The sequence below is a fragment of the Kryptolebias marmoratus genome, linkage group LG23, assembly GCF_001649575.2.
Source record: "Kryptolebias marmoratus isolate JLee-2015 linkage group LG23, ASM164957v2, whole genome shotgun sequence".
Classification (NCBI taxonomy): Eukaryota; Metazoa; Chordata; class Actinopteri; order Cyprinodontiformes; family Rivulidae; genus Kryptolebias; species Kryptolebias marmoratus.
In genome coordinates, this window is record NC_051452.1 from 6437354 (window position 1) to 6463596 (window position 26243).

The 26243-nt window shown below is 43.5% G+C and overlaps 1 protein-coding gene and 1 long non-coding RNA gene across 2 annotated transcripts in view; one reads left to right on the top strand and one right to left on the bottom strand.

The window, feature by feature from the left end:
- The window catches only part of LOC112449875, a 27304-nt gene continuing 1061 nt past the window's right edge, over positions 1–26243 (top strand). The window contains exons 1-3 of the long non-coding RNA XR_005232747.1: positions 1–188; positions 1435–1574; positions 18417–18517. This is a non-coding gene — a long non-coding RNA (uncharacterized LOC112449875). The remainder of the gene's footprint in view (positions 189–1434; positions 1575–18416; positions 18518–26243) is intronic.
- The window catches only part of LOC108250328 (collagen alpha-2(V) chain-like), a 24315-nt gene continuing 4978 nt past the window's right edge, over positions 6907–26243 (bottom strand). The window contains exons 2-55 of the mRNA XM_017440163.2: positions 25371–25589; positions 23699–23920; positions 23598–23614; positions 23496–23528; positions 23383–23415; positions 22336–22389; positions 21872–21964; positions 21715–21789; positions 21579–21623; positions 21450–21503; positions 21320–21373; positions 21186–21239; positions 21042–21095; positions 20898–20951; positions 20170–20214; positions 20035–20088; positions 19909–19953; positions 19643–19696; positions 18397–18495; positions 18264–18308; positions 18079–18177; positions 17953–18006; positions 17768–17875; positions 17630–17683; positions 17454–17552; positions 16853–16906; positions 16644–16742; positions 15581–15634; positions 15445–15498; positions 15310–15363; positions 14795–14848; positions 14655–14699; positions 14455–14553; positions 14264–14371; positions 13762–13815; positions 13598–13651; positions 13139–13192; positions 12996–13049; positions 12796–12903; positions 12549–12602; positions 12414–12467; positions 11526–11687; positions 11345–11452; positions 11155–11262; positions 10892–10945; positions 9758–9865; positions 9612–9665; positions 9414–9521; positions 8859–8912; positions 8671–8778; positions 8250–8589; positions 7976–8166; positions 7655–7894; positions 6907–7582 (exon numbers count right to left, since the gene is read on the bottom strand). Of these exons, the coding sequence (XP_017295652.1) occupies positions 7436–7582; positions 7655–7894; positions 7976–8166; positions 8250–8589; positions 8671–8778; positions 8859–8912; positions 9414–9521; positions 9612–9665; positions 9758–9865; positions 10892–10945; positions 11155–11262; positions 11345–11452; positions 11526–11687; positions 12414–12467; positions 12549–12602; positions 12796–12903; positions 12996–13049; positions 13139–13192; positions 13598–13651; positions 13762–13815; positions 14264–14371; positions 14455–14553; positions 14655–14699; positions 14795–14848; positions 15310–15363; positions 15445–15498; positions 15581–15634; positions 16644–16742; positions 16853–16906; positions 17454–17552; positions 17630–17683; positions 17768–17875; positions 17953–18006; positions 18079–18177; positions 18264–18308; positions 18397–18495; positions 19643–19696; positions 19909–19953; positions 20035–20088; positions 20170–20214; positions 20898–20951; positions 21042–21095; positions 21186–21239; positions 21320–21373; positions 21450–21503; positions 21579–21623; positions 21715–21789; positions 21872–21964; positions 22336–22389; positions 23383–23415; positions 23496–23528; positions 23598–23614; positions 23699–23920; positions 25371–25589 (4652 nt within the window). The 3' untranslated portion in view covers positions 6907–7435. The remainder of the gene's footprint in view (positions 7583–7654; positions 7895–7975; positions 8167–8249; positions 8590–8670; positions 8779–8858; positions 8913–9413; positions 9522–9611; positions 9666–9757; positions 9866–10891; positions 10946–11154; positions 11263–11344; positions 11453–11525; positions 11688–12413; positions 12468–12548; positions 12603–12795; positions 12904–12995; positions 13050–13138; positions 13193–13597; positions 13652–13761; positions 13816–14263; positions 14372–14454; positions 14554–14654; positions 14700–14794; positions 14849–15309; positions 15364–15444; positions 15499–15580; positions 15635–16643; positions 16743–16852; positions 16907–17453; positions 17553–17629; positions 17684–17767; positions 17876–17952; positions 18007–18078; positions 18178–18263; positions 18309–18396; positions 18496–19642; positions 19697–19908; positions 19954–20034; positions 20089–20169; positions 20215–20897; positions 20952–21041; positions 21096–21185; positions 21240–21319; positions 21374–21449; positions 21504–21578; positions 21624–21714; positions 21790–21871; positions 21965–22335; positions 22390–23382; positions 23416–23495; positions 23529–23597; positions 23615–23698; positions 23921–25370; positions 25590–26243) is intronic.

Sequence of the window (26243 nt, forward strand, 5' to 3'; positions counted from 1 at the left end):
TATTTTGTATCCACTCAAAAATCAGTTTATCTTCACTGGAAAAAATCAAGTCAGGCTAACTTGATAAAATCTTGATAATATTACTTCCATTTCAACTGTTTGGAAATATCGCGAGAAGACATCACGACACGACGAGATTTGACTTTAAGAAGGCGGCCCTGCGGGAAGATGGCGGCCACTTTGACAAGGTGAGTAAAAACCCCGGTTTTCTCAGTAAACTACAAACCAAATGTTAATTTTTTTAATACAACAAGGTTTCAGTTAATTTCTTCCGGCTATTTGTTAAGTTACAGTTAAAAGTTAAGAAGCTGCGCTTTTAGTTTACTTGAACGCACCCCCCGGTTGACACGCCAAGTGACGTAAATCAAGCGCACCCCTAAGGTTTAGCTAAAAAATGCTAACCGCCATGCTAACAACGAAGAGAGCTTTTTTTGGATCATTCATACATTTTAATATTCGGTGAGGTGACTAGCAGTAACTTTCTGACAGTTTGTGGTTTAAATCTATCTGTGTAAATGTGTAGTTTCACTCTGCTACAACTGTTTAAGCTTGTAAAAATCCGAATTGTTTGTCCCGTTTCGCTGAAACCAGACCCTAGCTTCTGTGCGAGTTTAGCTAGCGGGATGAGAATTTGTGCCGCCATCTTGGAAAGTTCTTTCTGCATCAACACGGGTGTTTCTTAGATGCTAACCAGATTAAAAAACCTAAACTCAGCTCAGACATACAATCTTTTGTCATTATTAGTACTTCAAAGAATGTGGCATTGTGTTTTGTTACTGAGTATTATGTCGTTTTAGTTCATAAATCATTAAAAATGTGACCTTTTCCTTAGTTTTGTCTGTCTTGCCCATTGTGTATACATACAGGAAACAGGTGAAACTTTGTGTATGCTAACAGGAAATACTCTGAGTCAAAACATATCTGTGCTAAAGTGCTTAATTAGACACAGACACATATTTTAATCCATCCATCTCCCTCAGTGGTCATTTGATGAGGCGTTTTTCATCCAATTTGTTTTTATGTTCATAAAACAATATATTTCCACTAACAAGTCTGCTTTTGCAGGAATGGAGCAGCATACAAAATTAACCAAATCGTATATCCCTTTGCGCTTTTCTCGATTCTCGGTCGACGTTGGTTGATCTGCCGACGCTGCTCAGTGTTTTGTGTGTTTGTGTAAAATGTGGCTTACAGAACTGAAGTCTTTTTACCTTTTTATGATGCTTAAACCAGTAATACTATAACAAACATCAAGCTGTTGAATGCACAAGGCCTCATTTTGTCTGTATTTTATGTCTAACTGCTTTATTTTTAATGTTAAATTTGATTATAACTGCTAATCCGTTTATTGCACTGACTGTAAAATTAAAATGTTGACGTTTAATTTGAGTTTATCTTTAAACCTAACTGGGCTGCTTTCATCCTTTAACTTAGCGCACGGTGGAAGTGTGAAGACAGCGAAGAAGCTGAAGTAAACTGAAGACCCGGCGACCATCCGGTGGAGCGTGGGAACGTTAAAGACGGCGGGGAAGACCCTCGACCCTCCTCAGAAATTGAGAGAATACGCAGCAGAGGTAAGCGAATGAGTGTGTGAGGGGAAGGTGATGAGTTACAGTAAAAAACAAACTTGTGATGTATTTATAACAGCTTCAGTTCTTTCTGCACTGGTTGCAGAATCACAACCCTTCCAGAAGGTGTTTTCTGTTTGTTGTGACAGTTGTGGAGTTTGTTGTTTTGTTCAAAAACTCCTAAATGTGTTCGTTATGATACCATCATGATGTCTGCAAAGGCTTCATCGTTTAATCATGGAGGGAGGAATATGTCTTCACAGGATGACGGTGGTCACACAGAGTGTTGGTTTGGGAAGAGTTTGATCCTGATATTCGGCTAAAGGTCCCACAAACCGCAACAAATAAGTTTAATCTCTTTAATGTAAGGCAAGCCTCTTCAAGAAGTGGCCCACGGGGCAGATATGGTCCTTTTAAAGCATTTCTTTGGCCCCCATTAGTGCAATAATTGGTCAAACCGACCTATCAGCAGCTTTTAGTTAGTTACCAGCTTCTCCTTTCTGGGTCTCGGGGAGCTTGTGTTTGTCTTCAGGAGTCCCTGTGCGAGACGCAGGGGGACAGCCTGAACAGGGACACACAGAGACAAAAGAGACAAAGAACCATTTACGCTCTCACTCACACCTGGGGACAGTTTAGTTACTGATGAACCTATCAAGCATGTTTTTGGAAACTGGAGCCGCTGCAGAGGGACAAAGGGCCGCATGTGGCCCCAGAGCCACAGATTACAGACCCCTGCATAAGACAGTTTGGGTAATGACAACGATAAACCTGGGTGCCATCAGTGGAAGAACTGGATGGTTGTTTATTTGCTTTGAAAAGTTTTTTTTTTTTCTTTATAAAAGCCAGCGGGATGTCCCGGGCGTCCCTCCCTCCAGACGTCAGACACTTGCAGTAAGGCGCTCGAAAACATCTCAAACAATGAGCTCCGATCGCAGCTCTGAAGAGCCCAGTTCCTTCTGCCCGGGGCGGCGGGGCGGCCTCTGTTTGGACCAGGCATGTCATCGCTCTCGTCTTCAGCGCCGTCCTGCCAACAGGAACTCCCTCTCTCCTCTCCCAGTTTCCTGCCATTGTTCTCCCGGCTGCCAGCAGGCACAGACTCCGCCCAGAATCTGGGAAAAGGTGGGATGTTAAAGCAGCCCATTTCCCCTTTGATCAGCCTCAGCCCACAGAGGAGGGTGTGTGTGTGTGTGTGTGTGTGTGTGTGTGTGTGTGTGTGCGCGCGGCACAACGATGGGAATCTGTTTCCTCGTTATCGCCCGCCGCCGTATTTGGCATGTGATCGTGTGCCTTTCAGTGTGTGTGTGTGTGTTTGTTAGCAAAATATCTCATGATTAAAACTCTCAAAAAGCTTTATGGTCAATCTGATTTAAGATGGCCGCCACAGCTAATTGTCCTTTGGCATATATTGAGCTAAAACTCAGGTTGACTTGGTTAATCAGTTTATTATTATTAATAATATCAAACCATGTGACTCAGTTTGTCCTGAAAATTAAATCAGTTATTTGTAGTTAAAATGCTTTAATAAAAGCATTAATCTGATTTCCTTTTCTGTAAGTTAGTCTTTTGTTTCAGACGTTCATTACTGTGTTGGTTTGACGGATAACGGCCTTTAAAAAAACTAAAGTTTCACATTTTCACCCCCAGTTCCTAAACCGAATCAGAGCAGCTTTCAGTCACACGTTTCTAAAACATGCAAACAAAACAAAATGCATTATTTAAAAATATAAACCTTTATTTAACGGCACTTTTAACATAAAAGGGGCGGAGCTTTTGACCAATACTGGAACCAGCCACCAGGGGGCGACTCAAATAACATGACTTTTAGGCAGACGTTGCTACTACTATTTGCATTTTAAGATATCTAAAATCTGTTGTTTTATATTTAACTGAACCTTTATTTTATTTATTTTTAGGTTTAGTCCAGAGTTTATACGGAAACAAACAGATGAGATTATTCTGAAAGATCGGGTTCAGTTTAGCTTTTAGGTAAACATGAAGGACAAAAAGTTACAAGAATAAACAGAGATGAGGTGAAGAAATGTAAGCAGATGTTGACACAGCAGATTGTTTTTTTTAGGAGGGGTTGTTAAAGAGACACCCGATCCGTTCGCATGAGGATAATTCAGGCTAGCAGCTCGATCTTTTCTCATGGTCTGTCCCGGGAGCTCTGTAAGTGTTTGTAGAGGGGCGTCAGTGAGGTGGGGTTGCAGGGTGCACAGGAAGGAAAAGGAGTAGCTGGGAAATCTCATTGAGGTTCCTCAGCGAACGAGAGACACCCCAGGCAGGAACTGGGCGTCACTGCCAAGTCATCTCAGGGTCCCGTTTGGGCAAAACGTTCACGAGCAAAACTGAGCAGACCCGACCCGGACTTTCTCCGGAGTTTAATCTGTGTTTCTGCGCGTGCTTTGATGCACAAATTGATGCAAATGAGGGAGATTTAATGTCTTCACATGTGTTTCCTGAGGAAACAAGACATGACTTCCTCCTCTCCAGGAGGACCAGAGGCACCAGCACCCCCCGCATGTCCACGTCTAATATTAACAAGAACGTCGTTGATTTGTGGGGTTCGATTAGCTTCAAACAGGAATTAAATTCACATATTTAACCCCCGCAGAATGAAGAAAAAAACGCTTTTATCAAGTTAAATTTAACAGTTTGGGTTGGTTTCTGAAAACATGCTGAATCAAGTGTTTCATATTTAAGATACTCGGTGCCCTTTGAAAGCATATGTGTTGTTTTGAAATGCGGGTACGCACTCAACGTAAACAAAACCACATGGAAGCTTGAGTGACTGACCGCCGTTAGGCTGGCTGTAGGTAAACAAACACGTGGTAGTTGATTACAGATTACCGTATAATGTTGCCCGTGTTCGCTTGTTAGCGAAATTTTTCAGCTGGAAGAATTTAAATGATACTGGCAGGAACCATTGGATGAAGTCAATTCAACATGGCTGCTACAGCCAACAGATCAAAAACACAATAGTGGGGATAACTCAGCTGATTCTCCTTCTGTAATTCTGGCTGCTGTTTGACTCTTCTTCACTTAGATTGGTTGGTTTCCTGCACCGAGTCGGCTTTAAATCAAAGCTTCATCAGGGTTGTGGGCGGGGCTTCGGGGGGGCTGATTCATCCAATCAGAAACCAGTTCCGATGTTTGGGATCATTGTCTCGTTGGACCCAACTGTGTCCGAGTTCCAGCAGTCCAGCTGCTGATTTGAGGTGAAGATGAAGAGTTTGGAGGTCGTCCTCAGCATGATGCTGCCACCACCATGCCTGACAACCTTTTGTCGTTGTAGCCAAACAGCTCAAAATCTGACTCGTCTGACCATCAAACTTTTCTCCAGATGACATTTGGCTCGTCCATGTCCAAGTGTGGCTTTTGGAGGCGGAGCTTCTTTCTTGGACCTCTGTGGACAGGGACACAGGTGTCCCAGCAGGTTCCAGTTCATTGCAGGCTTGAGTCTTGGTGGTTCCTGGGTTGTTCTTCAACATCCTGCCTAATATTGAGTGCTGTCAGAGAAATCCTTAGCTGCAGTCAGTCACGATCGCTAACGAGACGTTAATTGGTCTCGACAGGTTCGAAGAACTTCTAGAACCTTCAGCACCAATTATTAAAACATTTAGATGAGTGTTTATGTTTGAGTCTGGATGGATCATGTTTACTCTGTGTGGGTTAGAGAAAATCCCAAATAACTTTATAAAAAAAACATTAAAAAAACAAATAAATGACATTTATCACCGGGATGAGTGGCTGAAAATGTCTGACCTTAATGTTAAAAGATTATTCGGTTTTCATCGCATTAAAGTGATTTGATAAGCTAATAAATCTTGGATAAATACAAAGTCAAAAACAAGTAGGTGTTTAAAGATTTATCCTGACAGGAAGGAGCTAATTTACTGTTATTAAGATGATCAAATAAAGGGATTTATAAATACAACAAGTTACAGATTAATATCTGTGACCCACACCTTTTACGGTTTAACTTTCCAGAGCTGAGGAGAAAATAGAAACTCTGGCTAAAAATGAGCACCTGGACAGATGTGCAGCGAGCTGGAGCTGCAGGAAACCAGCGAGAGCGTCACGTCTTTCAGCGCCAGAGGAGGGCAAAGGACGGCGCAGAAACATGTGCTGCCTGAACTCTGACCCCTTTTCCTCCGGGAAGAACGCCTTCTCTTTCACTCCGTTTTTAAATTTAATTTGTTCCACTCCGGTTTGGAAACACGACCTGGGAAATGAAATTAAACTAATATTTATTCAAATTAAAGATGCAGATTTGCTGAATTTTTAACTTACGAACTGCTGTTTGGTTTGGATCAACCACAAACCTTCTTCACCTTAAGGTGAAAACTGTATTCTTTAAGCTTTGTCTCCCCCTCCTGGTCAAAACGAAACATTTATTAAATCCTCCTGTGAGTTTGCAGAGTTTTTGGTTCTGTTGGGGCCTAAAAGGTCTGATTTTTGCGACAAAATCTTTAAATTAAAACAATATTTTTAATATGAATACAAACGTTTTAAGTTGCACATTAAAAAATAAGAAAATAATCAAATGCAGTGAAACAGCACAGGTTTTATTGAAACTGAACGTAAACCTTATTAACCTTCAGCTAACTGAGCCTATTAAACACAAACATGGCTTCAACTCAGTCAGTTTGACAGATATCCAGCTGGACTTTGGCATGGTAGTAGCTGAGAGTCGTCTGTAACTCATAATCCGAGGACTGACAGATCATGTCAGTGCTTTGGCAAAAACTCTTGGCTGCCACAGCCACACGATCTGTAAAAAAACACTCAAAAACAGCAATAACTCAGCTTTTATTACAGATATTACGCTGAAATTTGGCGTGGTAGTTGCAGGGAATCCTCCCCAACACGTCGTCTGAGATCTAAGAGTTTGTGTGATTATCTTTGACTTGCAAGGCAGCGTGTGATGAGCTTTCCTTGGAGGAAATCTACTTTATTTAGCAGCGTAGGAAAGGTTTCCAGACAGTGGTGAGAGCAGCCATGTTGGTTTGGAGACAGAACAGGAAGTGTCAGAGCTGAAGATGTTGAGGTTCTCCTTGGGAGGGACGAGGATGGACAGGATTAGGAATGAGGTCATCAGAGGTCAGAGATGGTTTGGACATGTGCAGAGGAGGGACAGAAGGATGTTAGAGACAGAGGACATAAATGGATGCAGTCAGAGAGGACATGGAGGACAGAGGACACAGAAGACAGAGTTAGATGGAGGAGGACTCGCTGTGGAGACCCCTGAAAAGAGAACAGAAGAAGAAGAAGATCACAACATCCTGGCAGGAACTGAAGTTCAAAAACAACAAAAATCTGGTTCCAAGACACCGAGTTGTTTCAAAGTGAGACATTTATTCCACATCTATTGTCAACAGTGAACAAATATGTATCAATTTACAGTCATGTGTTGCATTTACAGTTTTAAAAAAAAGAACCATTAAGGTTCTCCATTGAAAGACTAAATGGCTTCCTGCACTGAAGGTAATAATAATTTAGGTTCAAGCTTGATTTTCATCATTTATTCCATGAAAATGAAAAGTTACAGCCATTTCTATATCAACTCCTGCTCCATCCAGGCCTCTATCTGTACATACACTGGGAAAAATTCAAGGTTTGAACGCTTTTATTCACAACGTCCTCGCTTTTAAATTCCTATGAAACGCCACTCTTCCAGTTTGTGTCCCGTCCATCTAAACCTCTTCCTGTTTCCTGTTCGTGTGGAGAACTTGTAGGTACTGTAAAGATCTCTCTCAGCTTCAGCCGTCTGTGGCGGCAACGAAACATCAAACGTTCATCCATATTCCTTTTTTTACTCCTTTAAAAAAAAAAAAGGAAGGGCTACACGTGTCCATTGTGAGTTTTTACGAGAAGCAGACCGGGCCGATGTCCAGACCAAACTCCTGATCAGCCATCCCGACGCCCAGGGGGGCCAAGTCCACGACCGGGAGCCTGGTGGGCGTTTGAGTCCTGTACTCTATCACCGTCCTGCCCCACTCTCCGTTCGACTGCTGAGGAAAGGGCAGAAAGCCAGTTGAAGTGTCATAAAACGGCTTTTTAATGAGATTTGGGCGACAACTTACCGAGCAGCTGTCCTCGATGACGGAGTATCTCAGCCTGGGGTTGCCCTGAGCTCGGAGTTCTTGGCCGTTGGCGCCTCGGAGGACCAGAGCCTTCTTCAGGTTGCCGTTCTTGTCTTTGACGGCCACGCTGTTCTTGCAGTGGTAGGTGACGTTCTGGTGCGACTCCTTTGACAACATCTGCAGCAGCTTCAGCTGAACCGCCACCGCGTTCGGCTGCTCCTCCTTGTTGCCGTAGAGGAACTAAAACGGAGAAGTTAAAGATCTAAAATCTCAAGTCTTCAAAGGTTTGAGAGCCGTCACGTGCAGATAGATCCTCCTTACTTTAGTTCCACCGTTCATATCAGCTCCAAACCAAACGGGTTTGTTGGGACTGGGGCTGGATTTTGTCCACCAGGCTTTCCGGGGAATGTCGGCCGGATTGGCAGAGATGCAGGTTTCACCAGTTTCCATGTTGCAGAGGACTCTGATGGCGTCTTTGGTGCTTCCTTGGTTGGGATCCAACCAGTACTCTCCTGTATCAAAGACACAAGTGATGCATCTAATCAGAGCGTGTGAAGGTTTTATAATTCTTAAAGAGAAGGAAGGAGACCCTGACCGCTCTTTTTCTGAGGGTAGCAGTGCCTGATGTCCTGGCAGGTTTTCGCAGGGTTCATCTTGCTGCCGTCTGGGTTGCGAAGGTCCTGGATGTGCCCGCTGAGGGTCTTCAGTGTGGCCCGGACGCCTGTGTCAGCATGCAGGATGTTTTTATTGGGCAGAGCTTCATCTTTGTTGAACTCCGGAGGAGGATCCGCAGCAACATCGTACTCCGCCAGGTCCACGCCTTCGTGAACATCGCCGATTCCCTCATAATCCACTGAGAAGAGCTCCTCCACGGCTGCGGTGGGAGGTCCCGGGGAGCCTGGGGGGCCGGGGGGTCCAGGTTCTCCAGGTGGACCCTGATGAAGATGAAATAAATCTGCTTTATCTTCGGCTCTCACCACAAACGGATTATAAATCCTGGATTCGTTTTGTGTCACCTGAGCTCCGATATCTCCGCTGGTTCCTCTGCTTCCAGGAGCTCCTGCTGCTCCGGGGTGGCCGATATTTCCCTCTTTTCCAGGAGGACCCAGCACGCCTGGAGGTCCCTGTGTCGGTGGAACCAAGAAGGAGTTTTACCACACCGATACGTCACAATGATACAATCTGGTTACGTTGTTCTGTGTACCCTCTGTCCAGCTGGTCCAACGATTCCTCGATCTCCTGCGTCTCCTGTGGCGCCCTGAAACATGGGAATCTTTTAAGTGACGACCAAACCTCGGGTCGGATTATTAACAGATCTCTCATTGAGCTGCGTACAGAAATGGGTTGCCATCAACCAAATACAGTTTCTGGAAGGACTAAAATATTTAGTTTGTTCATTTAAAGTCGTGCAGCTTTTTTCTGACAAACTGGACGCACCGATGGTTGACCCTCCGGTTATTGTAAAGTTTTATTTTCATCTCACCCCCAAAGCTGCATCACTAAAATACATTTCTGATATAACCACACATGAATAGTCATTTAAATGTGGCTTTGAAGAGGGTGGTCTGAAAACCAGAAGTGCACAATTACTGCACCTCTGCTTATTGTTACATCGTTTTAATTAAGCAACAGAATTAAAAGATATAAACACTTAAAAATTATAGTCTTATGTTTTAAGCAGAAATCTTCACGAACAAGTTTCGGTTCCACAGACTGTAAATGAGCTTTTTCGTGATTTAAACTTAAAAAATTTCCTTACGGTGATTCCTGGAAGACCCTGGAGTCCTGTAAAGCCCCGGTGACCTTTCTGACCCCTCTCTCCTTGCTCTCCAGCACCTCCTTTCTCTCCTTGTGGTCCTTGGGGGCCCTTGGAGAACCACGGTTCAACACATCAGATTAAATAAAAAAAAAAAAAAGCAGTGAAGTTTGGCAATTATGAGGTGGAAAACAGCCTCACCACTTTGCCCCGGACTCCAGGTTGTCCTAGGGGTCCTAGAGGTCCTCTGTCACCCTAAACCGGAATCAAACGAGACGACGTCATCATAGGTGACGAGAAACAATCGGCAGATGTGAAGCCGGATTAAAAGCCGGTGTGGAACTCACGTTTTTGCCGCTTTGTCCAGGACCCCCGGTTAGTCCCACTGGACCCTCGTTACCCGCAGACCCCGCAACGCCAGGCAGACCCTCCGGACCCGGGTCTCCCTTATCTCCCTGCAAACACAAACCAGAGATGCGTTGACGTCGATAAACGCCCCCACTAACCAGAGGAGAATTAACACGAGCTACGACTGGATGCTTTTGGTGGTTTTAAGGAAGCTGACATTTTCTTCTGATGGATTTATTTATTTATCATCAAACATTGAATCCTGTGGTCCCAGATTATCCAATGATGAGGAGAGACGAAGTAGGAGCCATTTTTGGTCAAACCTTAAATGATGGATGACTCTCAGCTACTACCATGCCAAGTTTTACCTCAATATCCGTAAAACCGACCGAGTTGGGGACATTTTTGGATGTTTACGAAGATCATCCAGCTGTGGAGGACATCTTGGATTGGGTTGAGCAGCAGAGATGTTTGTCCAGTGATTTCTAAAAGGCTCATTTTAAAATAAAATCCATCCAGTGGTTCATGAGATGTTTCGCTAACAAAGTTAATGGAAACGTTTTACAAACAAACGTCACGCAGTCTGGTGTGAGCTGTGAGCGACTCTCAGCTGCTGCAGCACCAAATCTTAGCCGAATGTCTGCAAAACTACAAGTGTTTTTGTGTTTTTTAAAGTTCGTTGTCCTTTGGTTTGAATATTTAAGTGTTCTGGTCAACAGGTGGAGTTTCAAAAATATTCAGAGTCACGTAGACGGGCTCTTATTCCCACATTTACCACAAAACCTGTTTCATCAGTGGCGTATCTTCAGCTTTTTACAACTTTGTGCCAGTTTGTGGTTAAAACTAATGTCTGTATGTTTGATGTTTTGTTAGGATACCTTTAAATGTCAGAAAATACCACATAAATTAATGAAGTTTGGGTATTTCGGTGATTTAATTATGGGACGGTGTTGGAGATAAATAACATCTTAGGTGTAGAGTTACAGATTTTATTGCTTTTTGTGCGACTGTTTCTTCTCTTGTTGTGATTGTTTTCATTCTTCACGCCTACGTCTAAATCTAAAAGGTTTGTTAAATGTCTCTTTGGACGTCCTGCTGTCTCGGAGGGGTTGCTGTGCAGAACAAATTCTCACCCTTTCTCCAACGAGGCCATCTTTACCGGGGGCGCCCTCGGCTCCAGCGACACCCTGGAATAAAAAGGACACGAAACACCGACTGAAGCAGCTACAGAAACACAAAAGTCCGACTCACCTGCGTCGTGTTTTCGTTACAGATCATTTTTATAAAGAAACTCAACAGAAGCTCATCTTATCTGCAGCTTTTCATTCATGGTAAAATGATTCAAGTTTGGCCAAAAGAAGCAGGAAATGTTTCTGTCGAGCCCTAAAGGACCAACCTCTGTGCCGGCGTCTCCTCTCGGCCCAGTGGGTCCCGGTAAACCAATCATACCAGCCGGACCTTTGGATCCTTGAGCTCCAGGAGTTCCCGGTTTCCCTGGTGGACCCTGGGGAGCAAATAAACGCAAAACGTCCACATCTTAGTCAAGTAAAAGAGCACCAACACTATCAGATGATAGAGAAACTTACAGCTGGACCAGGCAGTCCCAGCAAACCCCGTTCTCCTCTGACTCCGGGCTGACCCACAACGCCTCGCTGTCCTGTGGTGCCGGCCGGTCCGGGAGGCCCGTCAGGACCCTGACAGGGAACACACAGGAGCGCGTTAACAACTGAAACCTGCGGACAAACAAAGCGCTCCTCTTCGTCTTACCGGAGGCCCGTCCTCTCCTGATTCCCCCTTCTCTCCGGAGGCGCCTTGTGGTCCCGGTGGTCCGTTTTCCCCTTGACGACCCGGAGCTCCGTTCTCTCCTCGGACTCCAGGAGGACCCTTCTTCCCCGGCGTGCCTAAAGGCCCGTCTGCCCCAACAGAACCCTGAAGACAAACACACCAAACAGCTTCACATTGGCACAAATATCTAATATTAGTGTTTTCAAGCTAAACCTTTAATTTCTGTTTGTTCTTCATAAAAACTCGACTAAAACTCTAAAATGGCCAATTCAATAGTGAGTTTTGACTGAGTTGTATCGTTTCTGATGTAATTAATGACTTTTAGGTTTAAAAAGTGAACAGAAGCAACGGTCAGACAGTTTTATCTCCACATCAAAACGTCAAGAATTTAGTTTTCTCTAAAAGAGTTCAAGTCTTTAACTTCGTAAAAATAAACTTTTTGAACCAGAGGTCAACTCAATATTCATTTTGACAGTTTCTGCAGTTTTTAGCCAAATTTAAGATGTTTTAAAGATGACAATCGTTCAACTTAAAGACCTACATAAAAAAGGAAAAATAATCAATTATCAGTTCTTTTTCAAAGTATCAAATTTTATTGGTTTTCATTCAAGATGAACTAAATGTAGACTGAGATCTTCAACTTTTTATGACTTTTTGGTCCCTGCAGAAACCTTTTTAATCCTAAAAATCCAGACCTTATGTGTGGGAACACAGTTTCGCTGGGGAAAACAACACACAGTTCATTCAGTTTCACTGATTAAAAACAAAATATAGCCAATAAAAATAAAACTACGTTTCTGTGGCAGTTCCTCAAGCATCTTTAAAACTTTAAAACGTCCGACGTTCAGCAGCTCGGCTGGTAAAACTCACCGTGGGACCAGCAGGACCAACTTTTCCAGGCAGCCCAGGAAAACCAGGCGATCCCTGCAGAAAGGAATCGTTTTCCATCAGAGAAGAAGAAGTTTATTCCCGGACTGGAGGGTTGAAATGTGACGTTTGACTCACAGCTGGACCCTGGGTTCCTCTGCCGCCTTTCAGCCCCGTCACGCCGACAGGACCCTACGGACACACCAGCAGATTCGCTTCATCAGAAATATTGACCCAGTTATCCAAACCTGGAATCATCAGAACCTTTAACATGTGACACATCGGCTAAATTTGAGCTTTTTCTTTAGAAAAATGTTTCTACGCTTTTTTTCAAGCAAAAAAATAGAGAACTTCTTCTGGATTTCGTCATTCTCCACTTCGGTACCTGCTCTCCTGGTTTCCCAGCCATTCCTTGTGGTCCAGGAGATCCTCCTTCTCCTTTCTGGCCCGGCTCTCCTGTTTCACCTTTGACCCCGGGCTCGCCGTCAGAGCCCTAAGGCAAAATCAAACAGGAAACTAGGATCTCCTCTAAAAACCTAAATTTCAGTTTCTCTTCTTCTTGTTTGGGTTTTGGCGCTCACTTACAGGAGGTCCAGAAAATCCAGCAGCCCCTATCGGTCCAGGATCCCCTGTAGAACCCTGTTAATGTTGCCACACAGACACACGCTCATTAAGATGGGAGTAATTAATGAAAAAGTTAATTTATTGTAGAAAAAGGTTGAGCTCACAGGAGTTCCTCTTGAGCCTCGGCGTCCGGTTGGTCCTGGTGGTCCAGTTTCACCCTGAAAGGACAAAGTCCTTAAAGCATTTCATGTGTCCAGTAATTAGATGTTTAGAAACAGTCTTTGTCCTTTTTTAAATCTCTACTGATTGTAATATTTGTTATTCGCCCGTCCTAAGATGGAGCATATTATGGTATGGCACCGTCCGTCCATCTGTCTGTGGACACTTTCTTGCCTGAGCTCTACATCGATAATTGTTTAACAAAGAAGTGTCAAACTGCACAGGTGGACACCTTATGGGTCAAGGATGATCCCGATTGATTTCAAGGTCATGGGGTCAAAGGTCAAGGTCACTGATGGCACCTTTAGGAAAACCTTGTCCGTCACATCAGAGGAACAGAAATGTCAAACCCTTTGTTCCCTAGCTAACCCCCACTGACGTGTGTATTTTGAAATCAGACTCACCTTTTCTCCGTTTGGTCCCCCGGGACCAGCAGGTCCAACAGGACCAGCAAGCCCCTTTAGGAAGAAAATAATCAATGTGAGATTAAATTGTAAAGTAGTTCAAAGTTTAAAACGAACGTTTGCGTCATTCTGGGTGCAGCGATGTTTGTTTGCAGGTGTCTCACCCTCGCGCCATCAGCTCCTGCTTTCCCTTCAGGTCCTTTGTCTCCAACAGAACCCTGTTGGAACAAATCAGGATTTAAACATCTCAGAAACTCACAAACTGATCCTGTAAACTTCAGATTTACTGTCGGGTTTATTTCTTTGCCGACGATGTGATTCTGTTTATGTAGATTCTCCGTCATCAGAGACATGGTAATCCTTAAAGGGTTTTTTTGTTCCCTCCTTTGTTTCTTGAAGATGATTTGCTTCTGTTTATGGAAGCTGAACTTGCATGCAAATCACTCCCTCCTGAGGGTCATTAGGGTCTTTGTCAGCCCAGTCCACATGAGAGATTAAAACTGGTATAAACTCGTCTGAAGATAGAAGGTTTTGGACCAGCAGGGACCCTCAGAAGGGAGGGTGATTTGCACGTTAGTTCAGATTGAGCAGTTGGTTGCAGTTTTAAACAGAAGAAGACCAGAAGCGTTAAACAAACCAATCATCTCTTTTGGTTCTTTAACTTACAGCATCTCCCTTTGGGCCCGAGGGTCCTGGAATGCCTCTCTCTCCAGGCATCCCCTGAAGTCCCGGACCACCTTGCTCTCCTGCAGCACCCGTAGGACCTGGGTTACCCTGAGGTGGGTCATAAAGACCAGGAGTTATCACTAGAAATAAATGTCCAATGAAACAGGGTTTTTTTTTTATCCCAGTGATACCTTCGGCCCGTCTTGTCCCGGCGCTCCTGGACTTCCTTTAGGTCCCAGCAGCCCGTTGGGCCCGGTTTCACCTCTTTCTCCTGGTGGGCCTCTCTCTCCCTGTAGAGCCGATAGTTAAAGACGTGCAACTCGTTCTTACTGCGCAAAACAACTAAATCTGCCCGAGTAAATCAGAACATTTGGGTTTGACGGGGACCTACTCTTGGACCGATTGCTCCAACAGCACCAACTTCTCCAGCAAGACCCTGAACAAAAACCCCAAAACAAGTCAATAAAAATCAAAATAATAATGTAATTTCATATACATTTTAAATAAGTTAAAGTCTCCTCTTTGTCGTACCTCGTCGCCTGGTTTTCCTCCCTCTCCAGGTGGTCCTGATGGTCCAGGCAGACCCTAAAAACCACCAACGCAAAAATATCAACTCTCCAATTTAACACCTGTACACTCAAATTAAAAGTTTACTTTAACTTTCACCCTGTTTTATCAGGGATAGAATGAACTAAAACCAAGCAGCAGCATAAAACCTAAAAACAAACAGTTTCTTCATCTGTTTTGTTTTGTTTCGAGACTGTCGACTTTTTATTTTTTAGTTGGAGAACAAGAAATGTTTGTATTTAAAGCCAACAAACCCCAGGGAATTTTAGACTGCAGAAAGTTCACAAAACAAGGACTCAGAAATGGTGGGAAATGAATAAAATGACTTTAAGGTTATAAATCTTACCGTTTACATTATTAATTCATTTAAAACAAACAATAAATATGCGATCTGTAATCGTTAAGATTTGATTTCTCGTTAAATAAATTAATTACATTTTTATTTTCAGTGCCAAAGACAACGTATTTATGATGTTTACCTGAAAACCGCTCACTCCTTGAGGTCCCTGCTCGCCTCTCTTTCCTGCAAGACCCTGGAGAAAAGAAAAAGAGGCTAAAATGATCAAATGTTAGTTTAATTTATTAAAACTCAGATTATTTGGTTGGTTTCTTACAGCTGGACCAGGTGGACCAGCGGCGCCTGTCTCTCCGTCTTTTCCATTTGGTCCCTAAAAGACAAAGATGATAAAATACGACCCAAAAACGTTTGAGTTTTTCAGTTTTTGTTAAAAATTTAAAGAAAAACCTCACCCTTGGACCTGGAGCTCCAGGATTTCCAGCCTCTCCAATCTTCCCAGCATCACCCTGGAAATAAACAAGCATGTAAACAAAAATAAATAACTGTTTCCTCGGAGTAAACGCTTTAAATGAAATCTAAGAGCTTACAGCGATGGGAAAAGAAAGTCCACCTTCTTTCAGTTCTAAGGTTTTAGAACCTCATAAAACTGATCTGGTCAATCAGGTTCTAAAATTATTTCAGTCTAACCGCAAGTAATTCTATCAGTTATTTATTTAACAAAAACTAAACCAAACTGGAAAAGCTGTTGGGAAAAATCCCGATCCAGCAGGTTGTAGAACCTCCTCCAGCAGCAGAACTCTGAGTGGGTTCCTGTTTGTCTCTGATGGTTGTGGAGCAGTTGTGGCCCACTCTTCTTTCCAGCGTTGCTTCAGCTCATTGGTTTCTGCTCAGCTCTCTGAGGTTCTGGTTCTGTTGTAGATTAGCTGCTGTGTTTGGGATCATTGTCCTGTTTGTCACATCTGACTCCAGAATCAGCGCAAACCATTAGCCCTCCACCACCGTGCTGACAGCTGCAGTGCATTCTTGGTAAACATCTGTCCTCTGGTCTGGTTCTGCTCCAGAAGTCTTCTGGTTCCTTCAAGTCGAGCTGCCATGTTGTTTTTAGAGAGAAGAGGCTTTAACCTTTGACCTTTGACCTGCTGACTGAGGCCTGTAGAGTCTGAGCACTGCACGGTCTGACCTTCAGGGGGAATCTGCTGGTTTGATGGGCAGTCGTCTCGGTTTGTGATCTGGTTTTCTGTGTTTCTGTTTTGAATTCAAGGTATTTTAAATTATTTGTCTGATTTATTTTGTTGAGCTGTTTTTTTTACTTCCTGTTTTCCAGAACACATCAGGTGTTTTTAGGTTTCTTTCCTCTGTCGGATCCTGGGAAGTTCTGTTGAAAGAGGTGGACTTTCTTTTCTCCATGACTCTTAAAATTCTACTTAATTTTCATCAAAAAAAGGAAAAATGGCAGCCCTTTCTGTCACATAATTCTAATTATCTGTGTCAGATCTCCAACACATTCATACTGACTGGGAAGCCCTTTGGTCCCGGCAGACCCATGTTTCCAGCTGGTCCTCTGTTCCCAGTAGAACCGGCCGAGCCTGGTTTGCCGTCTTCTCCGGCTAGGCCCTAAAAAGACGAGGAGAAATGTTAAAATGACCTTTTAAACTATCAAACGCATCACATTTGTTCTACAATGTGATCTCCGTTTGGGGACAGTGTTGTAAGATTGTTTGTACCATCGGTCCTGGTCTTCCTTCTGCTCCCTGAGCTCCGAGTGGTCCTGAGAGACCCTGAGATATAAAACAAACGAGACCATTTCATTTGAATTAATGTTTCTTTTGTTTGCTTTGAGTTAAACTTTGAAGCGTACTCAGAATGGGACATAATGACACAGTGTGAAGATTAAAAACATGGATCTGAATTCAAAGAGAAGGAGTCCGATGAGGCCGGTTTGGGTCTCAGCCAAATTCAGGCACTTTTCCAGCTTCTTTAATGTGAATTTTTCCTTTTTCCCAGCATCTTTTGTCGTTACAACCTGTCCTTAATCAGTTCAGAAATGACTCAAAATGGTTTTAATGGCCTCCTCACGTCAAACAAAACGTTATGTCGCTTTTATAAAACAAAGTGTTACTTTTGCACAGCATTCTGTCCAAATTATAGATATAATGAAGCTGAAATTCATTCCGCTTGTTTGATTTATTATTATTATTATTATTATTTATTTTGTTATTAAATGGATTCCAGTCCAGAAACAAACTTTAAAAGACCTGGAAACGACTGACTTCCAGACTCTTTGGGATCTTTTTAAGACCTTGTGGGAACCTGTGTCCGTCTTACCCGTGCTCCAGTTAAACCTGGCTCTCCATCACGTCCTGGGTCTCCGTCTAAGCCTTTACCGCCGGCCGATCCCGGCACCCCCCTCTCGCCCTGAGCTCCCTGTTCAGCCAAGAAGCAGATGTTTAAAACGAGACAAACAGGCGTGAAGTAAAAACCGAATCATTTCCGTCACTCACCTTTTGGCCCGGCAGACCGTCAGCTCCGGGGAAACCCCGGTTTCCTGGGGGTCCCTAAAGAAAAGACACACATTTTTGTGTCTAAATTGGAGTTTTTTGATGGATTTTCACAAAAATTTGTATTCTGAGCTGACTCACAGTCTCTCCGGGTGGTCCCGGAGGTCCGATGGATCCACCATCACCTCTGGGTCCACGCTTTCCGTCCTCTCCCATGGGACCTAATGGACCCGGAAGACCATGGTCACCCTAACACCGATCAGCCAGTCAGTTTAAACCCAAAAATAAAACCTTTGAGACGAAGCTTCGGTGTTTGTTCGACTTACTCTTTCTCCCTTGAGTCCAGGTTCTCCTTTAAGTCCAGGAAATCCACCATCGCCCTGTCAGACAAAAGATCAGAATGTTTTAAAAGCTTAAACTGAGACCGAGTTGAACTCGAACGACATCCGTACCAGTTGGCCTTTGGGTCCTGATACTCCGGTGGTTCCCTGAGGTCCAGGAGGACCAGCTGGACCCACCAGGCCTGGTGGACCCTGAACACCTGCCAGTCCCTTTAAGGAAGAAAAGCATGTATTTTCTTTTAATGAAACGCATATTTATGGTCAGGTTTCTCCTCAGACGTTCTGTAAAAACTCACAGATGAGCCGCGGGGACCTGGAGCTCCGTCAGATCCTGCTGCGCCCTGATTTGGAACAAAAACTGTTCTTCATTTGAAGCTCGGTGCAGTCCGAGAATATCTGTTTCACTCTGGGGTTTAGATGATAACAAACCTGCTGTCCTGTCGGTCCAGGTGGTCCTGCTCGTCCAGCGTCCCCTCTGGGTCCCTGCTGTCCCCGACTTCCTCTCACTCCTGTGGGTCCGGCTTCCCCCTGAACCAACCAACGCATCCAGGTAAGATTTAACGATTTAAGAACACCTCAGTGATTGGACACCAGCATGGGTGGCTGATTAAATACATTATTCTTAATATATGAGCAGCCATATTGTTCCACGACACACAAGTTTTATCAAAGGTCGGACCAAAGTTAAGGAGGGTAGCAAAGTTTTGGCCCGTCTGAAAAGGTACGTTTTAAATAATAGTCGGGAAACGACACAGCTCCACAGATGCTATCCAAGCTTCTAATCTAAAGAAACAGAAATAGAAGAACAAACACGAAAAGAGTTTTAAGTTTCTGATGTGATGAAAGGCTGAGTTTCCATCAGGTCCATTTGTCCCTCAGGTCAACACACCGTTTGACCAGTTGGGTGCAAAACGGTTACCACTTCGTCCACACCTCAACAAATATCCCCTGTCCCTACTTTATTATGTACATTTTATTATTATATATATATTATATACAATAGTCACTGTTAGGTGCTTAATTTGTACCCCAAAAGATTTGGGTACGAATTGACCAAAAGTGCAAAGATTGACATGGAGTTCGGAGTATTAAACCAGAGTTTATTATAAATGTTAATTTGATCAAAGTGTATTTTGTATTTTGTGTTTTTACTAATAGTTGGTTGTAAAATACAATCCAAACACGGTTAAAACCCCGCCTCACATATTTCTGATGTCCGTCTGCTCTGTGGTTTGTAGAAATCTGATTCCTGTTGAAGTTTCGCACCAAGTTGTAGTTTGTTGGTTGCCCGTCTGTCAGCAAAATATCTCGTGACCCACTAGATGGATTTTAATTTAAATGTCATAAAATAATCACTGGATCTGCAACACAAAACCGGCTCTAATTCAGTCAGTTTTACAGATATGGACCTAAGCTTTGGTGTGGTAGTAGCTGAGCTCCAACAGACCGGAGGAAACCTTCGTTTAAGACTTTGGCGGGCAACGTGCGTTCCTTCAAGGGATGCTGAATATTTTTAATAATCTGTTGGATTTGATTTAATTTACAACCAGAAAATTCCCCTAAAACAAGTCATTTATTCAAAATATGATCATCTTTTATAATTTAAAGGTTTCAGTGTAGATTTGAATTAAAATACAGTTCAAACCTGAGTTAAAAGGAAAGTGAAGAATCTCACCTTATTTCCTGGATTACCGGGAAATCCTGGCATTCCCGGGATTCCTATTGGACCCTGTGGATGAAGGACAGTGTTTAAATGTTTTATTCAATTTAAATCAATTAAAGTAAAGCAGAAAGTCATAAATGGGAAACTCTGGGTTTAGATGCTTAAAAGGAGCCAATCGGTGAGATTTAAAAAAAAATTGACCCAGTCTGTTTTTTTTCTCAGCAGATTTTTAGGACTTATCTTAATATGACTTAAAGTTTATTTAAATGTAAACTTACCAGAGGTCCAGGTTTGCCAATATGGCCCGGCGTGCCACGTTTGCCCTGAAACAAAACCAGAAAACGTTTTAACTCCCATCATTTGACGATATTTGACTTTTGAATCGGGTGGTTCTTATTTCGTACCACAGCCCCAGTTGGTCCGATTCTGCCTCTTTCACCTTGCAGACCAGCCGGCCCCTGAAACAGAAGACGGGTGTTAGTGTTTGGGTTCTGGGTCAGTGGTTGGGATTCTTTCTTTCTGTTGTATTTGTTGCCTACCAGAGGGCCAGAAGGACCCATTGGACCGGGAGTCCCTGATGAACCCTGCAAAACACAAAACCACAGTTTTAAAGTGTCCTGTTTTTATACAACTTATCTACTTATTGTTTGAGCTCTAAACTGATAACCTTTAATAGAGGAGCGTCAAACTGCACAGCTGGACCCCCACAAGGCTGGGGATGATCCCTATTGATTTCAAGGTCATAGGGTCATAGGTCGAGATCACAGGTGAACCCCTTGTGAAAACCTTGTCCATCCTCAAACTCTACAACCGTCTAATGTAGGAATGTCAAACTGCACAGCTGAACACCCCATGTGTCAGGATGATCCCTAATGATTTTAAGGTCACAAGGTCAAAGGTTAAGGTCACAGGGGAACCCTTTGTGTCTGCGCTCTAACTTTAGTCACATGTATTCAGGATCTTTGTGAGAAGTAACTCATGGTCTGAGTTTGTACTGTTGGCGGTACTCTCGTTAAGTCTTATCTCGTTAAGTCTTATCTCGTTAACTCTCATCTCGTTAAGTCTCAGCTCGTTAACTCTAGACTCATTAACTCTTGTCTCGGTAACTTGTCTCGGTAACTTGTCTCGGTAACTTGTCTCGTTAACTCTTATCTGGTAAACTCTCATCTCGTTAACTCAGGTCGTTAACTCTCGACTCATTAATTCTCGGCTCGTTAACCGTTCCCCTCCACTTGGGGAACCACAGGATCAGGAAACAGATTCCTACCTTGGTCCCGACTGCCCCAGACTCTCCTTTTGACCCGTCCAGACCAGCACTTCCCTGTTGGAGATCAAAATGTCAAAGATTCTGGTCTCTTTTTCTTTTTTCCACCTAAAAACCTCAAGTTGATGTTTAAAAGTTAAGCTTTACTTTGTGTCCTTTCAGTCCTGGAAGACCTGGGAGTCCGGGGAACCCTCTCGCTCCCTGCATTCAAAACATTGGCTTTCCTTTCAGATTCATAATATATTTATTTCCATAATTAACTAATATCCAGTTCTGTTTATTATTGGTTACCGCTGATCCTGGATATCCTTTTTCTCCTGCTGCTCCTGAAGGTCCAGGTTCTCCCTGGCCAGAAAAAGAAGGAACACCAGAACCTAAATATGTCCGACTGATCCAATAAGAGGACGTGTATATTTCTGACTCACGTCAGGTCCTGGTTTTCCTGGAGGTCCATCGGGCCCTCGATGACCTGGCTCACCCTAAAAAAAGCACATTTAGGTTTCTGAGGATGAGAAGAAGCTTCAGCATCAGAATCAGACGTAGAAACGATCCTACCATCTGTCCCGGATCTCCAGCCTCTCCAGGGATTCCCTGTCCACCAGGTGGACCCTGAGAGGAGACGTTAAAGTTAGCTTCTTATCTGCTAGACCTTCAAGCAAAAGTAAAAGAAGTCTTCAAAGTTACCGGAGCCCCGGATGCTCCTGGAAGTCCTCTTGGTCCTGGTTCACCCTGAAACGGCAGCATTTCATGCTCGGTAAATGAAATCAGACAAAACGTTTGAAGGTTGTAAAAGGTTTCTGGGCGCCTCAGCAGGACTGACCCTCGATGCCGTCGTCATCCGAGCAAAACCCGACTTCTCGCTGTAGCCCGAAGCCATCTGAGACCCCAGGTTTCCCTTCGAGGAAGAGATCGATTCAGTTCAAACCCAGAAAATAAGCTAAACAGGAATTGATGAACTGATGTGGAGCGCAGCTCACCCCGGGAGGAGACACGTCACCAGGGGGTCCTGGTTCTCCCGGGTTCCCCGGCACACCGGGCTCTCCGTCGAACCCCGGAGGTCCCTGGAATCCCTAAAATATTGAAAAATGAGTTTAAAAAAAAAGAATAAACTGAAGCAAAATGAGTGAGGCTGAAAAGAAATAAACTGATTTCTGATTGTTCAGTCTGAAAACAAATGATAAGAAATTTAAAAAAATATATTTTAATTTTAGCTTTAAAGGCCGTTATTTTGACTTTAATTAATATTGACATCCTGAAAACAAACTTTGGAGAAAAGAAAGTTTGATCCTCTCATTATGAGACTTTCTGAGATGTAAACAAACAAATTAATAAAATGGTAAAAATGGCTTTTTTTGCATTTTAACCACAAAGTTTAAACCTTCAAAAAGCAGTGAAAGAAATAAAAGCTTCAAGGTTTGAGCTGAATCTGGTTCTGACTCACCCGTCGGCCCTTAAAGCCCCTCGGTCCCGAGCGTCCCTGAGCTCCTGGAGGGCCCTGAGGAGGACAACAAACATTTATTTATTTTTATTTATCACTTATTTGTACATTTTCATCAGCAGACAAAAGGAAACTCGGGTCATGAAAACATGGCTGCGGAGGTGTTTTTGGCACCCTCTACTGTCCGGTTCTGTTATATATTAAAATTCTCTGTGTCTAAAGCTTCAAAACGATCCGTAGTTTGTTGACATTTGGTGATTTATCGTCTGCTTTTTGGTCTGGAGTGATGTCGTCAGGACAAAAAGAGGGAATCCCCAAGCTTCACAGTAACCCAAACTGTTATACGAAGGGATTTCCAGACAGCTGGCAGAGAAAACGGATCAGTTTTAAAGGAGATGATAAGACAAGAAGACTAGTTTGTGTCTTTACGGACTCATTTTAATCCCAGAGTTAATGTTTTCTTCAGGACAAAACGATGAGAATTTAGTTTTCATTTAGAGTAAAAAACAGTAAAAGCTTCTGTTTATAAAACTGTCTGATAATAATGTTTAATTATACGACAACCTGGAGTTTGATCTGAAGACAGAGAGGGGCATAAATGGTTTGTTCTTTATCTTTATTATTGCACGTAGTTTTATTCAAGAAATAAAAAAAAAACTAAGTAAATTAGTCCTATTTTGATAACCAGATATCATTTAGTTCAGATACTTTTTATTTATTAAATAAACATGAGAATATCACAGCTGGATGATTCTGTAAAAACTGAATGTTGGGAAAGTTGTTTGTTGGAGGATAAATTTAAAATTCTGCTCAAAATTTGGAGAAAACCAAAGTTTTTGTTGGTTTTGCTATATTATATATCTGCCTTATGCACATTAAATGTGGGGAAATCCTTTGAAGATTGTTTTGTTTGAAGTTATTGAAGTTATTTTAAGTTGGATGAAGGTTTATTTAAGAGCTGCTTCTGGTTTTTGGGGTCATATTTATCTTCAAGTGAAGCTAAAAGTCTTTAAAAAGTTGACGATCGTTAGGAACGTTCTCGTCACCCACCGCTGGTCCTGGGAGTCCCGGGAGCCCCACCGCCTGAACAACAAATAAATAAAAGTTTATTTCTGGAATGGAAGCTGCAAAGATACCAGATCTGACAGAAATGTTTTACTTACATATGGGATGTCACCTGGTTCACCTTTCTGCCCCTGAAGAAGAAGAACGCCAGCTTTTATAGGAGCCATTTTCAAGGTTTTAGAACGAAATTAATAACTTACCTTAAAACCCAACAATTCTGGGATAAAACGAGAAGAAATCAGTCAGTTTTCAGTCATTAATGTTATAAATATATTTATAAACGCTGAACGCCGCGCCTCACCTATCCTGGTTCTGGCGCCGGCGAAGCTGTCGCACACCGGGCAGCACTCCCCCTCGGGGGTCACGACCTTCTCGCAGTTCGCCAACGTTTTGCACTCGATCTCGTCGCAGATGGAGACGCCGTTGTCGCAGACGCAGACGCGACAGGGCGTGGGCTTCCAGATGTCGTTGTGCTGGTAGACCTCGCCGTCTGCGGCGCAGCTCTCCCCGGTGCCGTCTGCAGCTGTGGCGCAGAAACCACGGGTTCTCCGTTTTAGAACTGAACATTTCATTCAAAGAACCTAAAATCTGTCCCGAGCTGCCAGGCTGCAGGTGGGAGGAGCCTCAAAGCATGCGGAAAACGTTTTCACTCAAACCGCCTCGGGAGGGGGTCTGAACCGCGGGACCTCCAACTGGACCGACCGCAGCAGACATATTACCTGGACACCTCGGGGTTAAAACGAAAGAAGAGTTGGCTGAACGGCCATCTTTGGGAATATTCTGGAGAATATTTCTCTGGAGAGTTTTATGGGTTAAAACTTTCGGTCTTTGCTTTGTGACGCCACTAATCGTTGTTTTGTTTTCCTCCCATCGATGACGTAATGAAGCTTATTTAGAGACAACTAAAACAAAATGGCTCTGAATCGTGTTAAAGCCAAATAAAGGAAAATAAAAAAAAATAGCTCTGGTGTTTGAATGTGTTGTCAGTTTTTCCAGAATCGTCTGAGCTGGTCTCTGATGTCCTGAAACGTTCTCGGGTTAACCGCCAGGTGTGAACGCTTGAATCGACCGAGACAAGACTGATGTGTGCTGCGAGGTCTGAACGGGGCCTTACAGCGAGCTGCTCTTCTCGTTGTTGCCTGGTGTCCCGTAACGAGCCGAGAGGTAACGAATCGAGTTAACGAGACGAGAGTTAACGAGCCAAGTTAACGAGCCGAGTTAACGAGCTGAGAGTTAACGAGCTGAGAGTTAACGAGCTGAGAGTTAACGAGCTGAGAGTTAGCGAGACAAGAGTTACAGAGACGAGTTAACAAGACGAGAGTTAACAAGCTGAGACTTAACGAGTCGAGAGTTAACGAATCAAGTTAACAAATCAAGTAACGAGCTGAGAGTTAATGAGCTGAGAGTTAACGAGACAAGAGTTAACGAGTCAAGGGTTAACGAATCAAGTTAACAAATCAAATAACGAGCTGAGAGTTAATGAGCTGAGAGTTAGCGAGACAAGAGTTAACGAGCCGAGTTAACAAGACGAGAGTTAACGAGCCGAAAGTTAACGAGCCGAAAGTTAACAAGACGAGAGTTAACGAGCCGAAAGTTAACGAGCCGAAAGTTAACAAGACGAGTTAACAAGACGAGAGTTAACGAGCCGAAAGTTAACGAGACGAGTTAACAAGACGAGAGTTAACGAGCCAAAAGTTAACGAGCCGAAAGTTAACAAGACGAGTTAACAAGACGAGAGTTAACAAGCCGAAAGTTAACGAGACGAGTTAACAAGACGAGAGTTAACGAGACGAGTTAACGAGCCTTTGTTGCCCGTTGCCTTGCGTGTCGGAGGTTAATCAAAGACGCCGTGGGATCGGCTGAGCTGTAGCCATGTTTGGGCTTAAAAAGATGGCTTTGCTGTCGCAGCCATCTTGAACTGGGTTGTTTGCTAACGCCAGGTTGACCCGGATCACGAGTGCATAAGAAGTCACCTGAGGTGGCGTCTGGGCCGGGAGGAAGCGTTGAAGCGGCAGTCAGGCACACGGGACAACACTCGCCCTCCGGGACAGCGGCGTTCGGGCAGCCCCCGAGGTCCTCACACACCACGTCCTCGCATATCGTGGCGCCGTTATCGCACATGCAGATCCGACACGGCTCCGGGGTCCACACCTCCTTGTTGGCGTACACCTTCCCGCTCTCCGTGCAGGAGTCTTCATCAAACAGACGGAGACAGATTCTGTTATTCAACCGTTAACCTCCGCCGCAGGGAGCCAACACGCCGTCTAACGGCTGATGTGTCTCGTGGTTTCAGGCGCCTGTCATCCTGAAAATAAGTGGTTTACTTTAAACACCCAGTCAGACGTTAAACCGAGATTTAATGTAGAAAATCAGACGGTTTGCTGCTTGAAACTAAAGGAAAAATCTGGTTATAAAATAAATCAGGTCTGTTTGTCCTGCAGGGAAAACACTGACAGGTTTTTATCTCTTTTATCAACCTGCAGTCCTTCGTTTAAAACTTTTTAACAAATCACATTTAAAGAACCGGAACAAGGCGGAACATTTCCAGAATAATTCCCCTTAAATAATATAAGGCATCGACTTGTTTGTGTGGCGGTTTTTATGATGGAGATGGAGGAGGAGGAGGAGGACAGAGAGCGCCACCTGCTGATGAGTTCAGGAACATCAAGCCACAGCTGGAAACAGCCTTTTATAGTTTTATTTATAGTTTATTCACCAGCTGTGGTCCTTCTGTGAACTCTGTGTTATTTCAGCTGTTCCTGTATGAAAACCTTCACCTCGCTTTTTTTGTAACTTTCATAATTTTCTAAATATTTAACTCTGTTTACAAATGTTTTCCTCATAGA